Here is a 5,761-nt window from a genome sequence, read left to right as displayed (position 1 = left end):
TATTATTATTCATACTTTTGACAATATTAAAAAATATATTCCATATGATTTAAATGATCATTAAACATTTGAAGATTTCCTCTCATTTAATTCCAGACAAAATTAATAATAAAAATATCTCAGTATCAAATAATAATAATAATAATAACAAATAAAAAACGAAGAGAGTGCAATCTGCATAAAAAAATAAATGTTTATCGTATGACATACGACTTATAATGATACGAAAAAATGTAAAAAATACTGGAAATAAACTAAGAAGAACGATAACGCGATAATGTTTGACTATATATAAAGAGCTCGTTCGAACGTTGTAATTAGTATCAGAACGAACTTTACTGGTAAGGTAAAACAATAACCGAAATAAAAAAACAATACGTTATTCCGATTGTATCTCAAGATGTCGAACAAACTGATCATCCTGGCTCTCCTCGTTGGAATAATCTACAGCACTTGTAAGTGGATTTCTGTTTTCTTTTTTATTTTCTACTGTTGGTTTAATGAATATTTCAAAACAAAAAAAAAACAAAAAAATCGTGTGAAAAATTTATAAAAACCGTGACGATCGTGTCTACACGATTGATGCGTGTGTGTATGTGTGTATATATTTTAAATAAGGGACTCGCGAAACAACCTGTCACTTCTGTTGTTCTGTTTATTAGCTGCTACTACTCCAGAGAAAACCGACTGCGGTCCTAATCAAATATTTGACTCCTGTGGATTGTCATGCCCGCGTACCTGCAGAAATCCTTCTCCAACTATCTGCCCCTTGGTGAGTGTTGTGTTACTCGTCGTCATCGTTCATTTGAAACATTTTCTATAAAAAACGAGATATTTGAGAAAAGAAATATAAATGTATCCGTTCATCTCTTTTTCTTTTTTTTTTTTCTTACATTCGAACAACACGGATATTCTAAGAATAGAATTTTCCAAATTTTCTTTTCTTTTCTATTTTTATCTTTCAAATTATCAAGTTCATTTATGTATTTTTTATAATTTTATGAGATTATTCATTCGTAGTATTCTTTTTTTGGCGACTATAATGAAGAATATTATTTTGTGATCAGATTTTGTGCTGGCTATTCACTTTTCAATTTGAGGAAAAAATTATGTTTTTGTAGAATTTTCATTTTTCTTTGACTACTCATTTTCGCACCAAAAAAAATCCAATCGTTTAATTTTCTTTTTTTCTTTATTTTACAGAATTGCGTTGCTGGATGCCGTTGTGTAGATGGATTTGTTAGAAACAATAATAATGATTGCGTTTTGCAGAAAGATTGTTGAAATTGATTAGAATATTTTCAAATATGTTCTTTCCAAGATTTAATATGGAATTTTTTTATGTTGATTTTTGAGTGAATTTTATGAAATAAAATTACAAACATTTGTTTAAAATAGATGACGTTGTTTATGTATATTATAGATCGAGCAATATTGAATCAATAAAATAAAGAAAATTTAATCGATACGAATAATAATCTTTTTTTTATTCTATATAATAAGATGTGCTTGAATCACATATATGAATCATGGAATTGAATTAATTTTCTTCTTCTATAGATAAAACGTGAATCATCTCGTTATCTAAAAACGTGTTTTTACGAGCACGGTCAGGTATATATCATCATAATAATTTACCTTTCGTTTTCCTGATTTTAATTTAATGATCTTATGTTAGACGGATCTACTGTATGTGTAACGGATTTACTGTAGTAACACTAAGAAGCAAACAGATGATGCAGCAAATCTTGCAGATTTCTGCAACGCTTACCTTCAATTATTCTTGTTTGTAGAAGAACATTTTAGATCTGAAAATTTTGTGATCTGCCGAGAAACGTTTACTCGCTGGCTATTTACATTGTTAGAAAATAAAAAAAAAGAAAAACATTTATATAATTTAATTATATTTAAATAGATTTTAAAAATCTTGCTAGCGGGAAAATACGAGTTTTTTTTTTTTAATTTTTTTTTCATTTGCTAAGAAATATTTGAGCATCCAAGAAGAAACGATTTTTTATTGACAAAGTTCGGGATAATATTATCATCTCATAACATTACGTTCTATTTTTTATGTTAAGTATCCACTAGTTATCGATATGATGTGTTTAGGTCATGCACTTTAACATCTCATTGATTAGAATCCGTTAAGATTAGCCAGTTCCTATGTTAAATAAAATCTTTATATTAATAAATAAATTCTTTCATACGCGATGAAAAATATAATCATTCGTAGAAATAATGTAAAGAGAATTTTTCCTTTAATTTGTTAAATATTTTTATCGAAAGTTTACTTAAAAGCGTATTACATATCCTTGTTATTTTTCGTTCATTTTTTTTTATGAAATTACTATAATTCCCCATAAGTAAGAATCAGCAGTTGTTAAATTCGAATGACGCAAGAAATTTACTGAGAAAATTAGATAATCTCTTAAGAACGATTAGAATAATTTTCAATGACAGCTTCGCGATAATCGACAGTTGCTATCACTTCATAAACTTAACAACTTTTTTAAATTTCTTCCGTTAATTTATTATGTCATATTTATCACATATACTGATAAATGTAATTCCATTTCAGTTATGATAAACTGTACGCATACACTTTCATACGATAAAACTTTACATTTTTCTTCAGAAATAAATGATTATTATTATTATTTTTGTCGATATTCTTAACATCAATTGATACAAATGAACATTGATGATATTTCGATGATTAGCAGGAATCAAAGGATCTTTCGTGTAAATATAAGAAATAATAATGAATCATTTTGAATAAATAGATCTATGATATAATAAAATAATATATTTTTATTTATATTAATACAATATTCATATAAGATCGAAAAAATGACAAATATTTGAATAACATAAAATTCCGTATAAACGGCAAGGATTTAAGCGTAATATTAATTAATTTTGATAATTGATAGCGTATATAGTATTACTCCCACACCACAATAGAACCTTTTTGTTCTATTTAACAATTTGCTTCACTAATGCATGCCCCGGTACTGAGTTGTCTAAGGAATCCTTGTTTACATTGGCAACCGATTATGCATTGCTGTAATTGGACAAATTATACGATCAACAAAAATTCTATTTGTGATTACTTATTAAGATATGTTATTTTTTATTATTAACTAAGGATTTTATTTTCAAAGATGATCTCACACATAGCAAACGTGCTATTAGATTGTATCGTAATCATGGTTGAATTAATAAGATGTAAAATCCGTGATATTAATCGTTGATACTAACTACTATATAATATAAAATTAAATAATTTAATAAAATATTTACCAAAGTACAAATATCACTTGTTGTAACACCACAAGTAGGCTCGCAAGCTGAACCACAAGTCGTGAATTCTTCGTTTTCATTACATTTTTGGGATGGTGGTACTATGAAAAGAATAAAACAATGTTTACTTACAATTAAATATTTAAAAATCATCCCCGAAATTTTCACTTTTAATACAATCCCGTTTTATTATTGATTTTTCCAATCGAAAAAATTACTAATAATAATATTAATATTTCAAATAGTGTTTGCGATATTTTTAGAGATTGTATAATATTTCATTCGAATATTTCAAATTCAATGAATATCACCAAAAAACATTGCAAAGACACATTTTCAATTAATTCATTATTTATCGATCACCATTCGTCAACAATTTGTCTTCATTTAATAGACAATCTATCAATTTTTTCAAACTTTTTTTTTATTTTTTTTTTTTAACGCAAAGTATCAGACACTTTATTAGAAAAAAATTATTAGAGAAATCGTGTGCATTGATTATTGAAAGAAATAATTATTCAAGATTTTTTTATGTAAATTAAATACAAAATCATGAATTTTAGGAAATAACTCACGAGCAGAAGCGACCGCCACGAGGACAAGAAGAGCGAAAATAACGCGAGACATGGTTGCTATCCTTATGGTCTATCAAAACAAGACTGATATGCAGTATTCGGTCTCAGTCAGCTTATATACTCTTGACATCGTTAACATCTTTCGTAGATTCCTCTCCACATTTTGACTCGCCTTAAGTTTGTTTTTCATATTTAATTTATTCTCGTTTTCTTTTTTTTCCTTTTTTTCTTTTTTTTTCTTTTTCTTTTCCCCTCGTTCTCTTTCTCTCTTTCTCTCATACGTATACCACGCATACACATATACGAATATACATATATACGCATTCACAGAAATTAAACGTAGTATTCACAGATATTTTTCAACACTTTGTACGATGACTAAAAGCATACATACACACATACGACTGCACGTACACATGTATATGGTTTGTATTGTAAAAAAATCCTTGTACCTAGTAGATCGCATTGAAATATACGTTTACCTGTCAGTTTCGTTTGTGAAATAAATCACTGATTACTTTTTTGATTTATAATAGGTTAATAACCGTGAAGACTGTGGCTTTTTTATTCTTCTTTTTTTTTGGGAGTTCTTCAATCGTTCCATGAATTACAATGTATTATTCAAATAACTCTCTCTTTGCAAAAATTATATAATTTTGTTCTTTACAGTCGAGTATGATCGTTTAGTATTATACACAGTTTTATAATTTTCTTTTTTAAACACGAAGTTTATTATTCAAAGTTTATTACCGATACGAACGACGCGCGTATGTAATTTTATTTTAATCTCAACGCTGGATCAATATTTATTAGAAAACAAATGTCATTTATTTCGTTCGTTTAATTGCATGCGTTTGTAATGAGTTTTATGGAAAAAAAAAAGAAACATTAAATCTCGTTTATTTCATAATTACTTCGTCAATTTTTTGTTACATCCATTTGTTATTTTGTAAATATTCTTGTAACAATAAAAGATATTCGAAATTAAATAATATTTCAACATGAAATTCTTGCAAGACGATAAATGATAACGTTGCTAGTAAATTGTGTACGCCGGATAAGATAAATAGTATCGTTGAATTTTGAAGCGGTTAGGTCCATCGATTGCGTTAAGTTCAAACTAGAAAAAAAAAAAATGAGATAAGCATAATAATAAAATGATATAATAAATGAGATAAAAAAAAAATAGTAGCGACAGATCATCGTAATACATCGGCCTGAATATATTATAATTTATTTCTTAATTTTTTGAAACAAAAAATTGAATTTTTTTGTATTTTTTCTCTGATAAGGAAATAAATTCTTGGAACAACAAACATTTACGTCCAAAAGAGAATACTTTAATCACTTATAAAAAAAAAAAGGAAATAAAAAAAAGAATCAATAAAATCGTACCACTTACGATATTTTTTTGTATTATTCGAGTTTTTTGTTATAATTTCTTACGAAAAGTTTGAATTTGTTTCAAGATGTTTACAGTTTAGTTTTACGTATACATTCTTTCCTAGAATGAATTATTTTTGTATAAAAAAATTTTTTTATAATTTCGTTGACAATTTATTAATTCATGTTTATCTGCATCCGATGCATCATTGCGAAGATATTATATTTATTTAGCGTATTGAGTGTGTTCATTGCATTCGATTATTTGCATTTCCAAATTGTCGACGTTGTATTCGACAAACGTAATTCCAAGAAAAAAAGATTTTTCTCATATCAAATTCTGAACGCAAATATACCGAGGTGATCGTTAAATATGGGAAAATCCAAGTAAAGTAATTAATAAGCGTCATTGTGCCGATGACACTTTTTGTTTTTCGTTAAAATTCTTATCAGCATTATCAATATTCTGGTAAACGAACGTGGTCTTACTTTTCGAAGTA

General features: G+C 27.0%; 2 protein-coding genes across 2 annotated transcripts; one reads left to right on the top strand and one right to left on the bottom strand.

The window, feature by feature from the left end:
• The first annotated feature begins 313 nt into the window (after positions 1-313).
• Positions 314-1,468, top strand: LOC106784280 (chymotrypsin inhibitor-like). The gene is made up of 3 exons (XM_014743637.1): positions 314-455; positions 663-772; positions 1,204-1,468. The coding sequence occupies exons 1-3, from the start codon at positions 401-403 to the stop codon at positions 1,282-1,284; spliced, it is 246 nt and encodes an 81-aa protein (XP_014599123.1). The 5' UTR covers positions 314-400; the 3' UTR covers positions 1,285-1,468.
• Positions 1,469-2,926: 1,458 nt separating this feature from the next.
• LOC106784278 (chymotrypsin inhibitor-like) lies at positions 2,927-3,984 on the bottom strand. The gene is made up of 3 exons (XM_014743635.1): positions 3,879-3,984; positions 3,304-3,404; positions 2,927-3,064 (listed from the first exon to the last, which is right to left on the bottom strand). Exons 1-3 carry the CDS (start codon positions 3,928-3,930, stop codon positions 2,981-2,983), a joined length of 237 nt encoding a protein of 78 aa, XP_014599121.1. The 5' UTR covers positions 3,931-3,984; the 3' UTR covers positions 2,927-2,980.
• Between the last annotated feature and the right edge of the window lie 1,777 nt (positions 3,985-5,761).

The sequence above is a fragment of the Polistes canadensis genome, unplaced genomic scaffold (genome assembly GCF_001313835.1).
Source record: "Polistes canadensis isolate GaletaPanama2010 unplaced genomic scaffold, ASM131383v1 scaffold_33, whole genome shotgun sequence".
Lineage (NCBI taxonomy): Eukaryota > Metazoa > Arthropoda > Insecta > Hymenoptera > Vespidae > Polistes > Polistes canadensis.
Note: the sequence above shows the minus strand (reverse complement) of the source record. Positions and strands in the feature narration are given on the sequence as shown.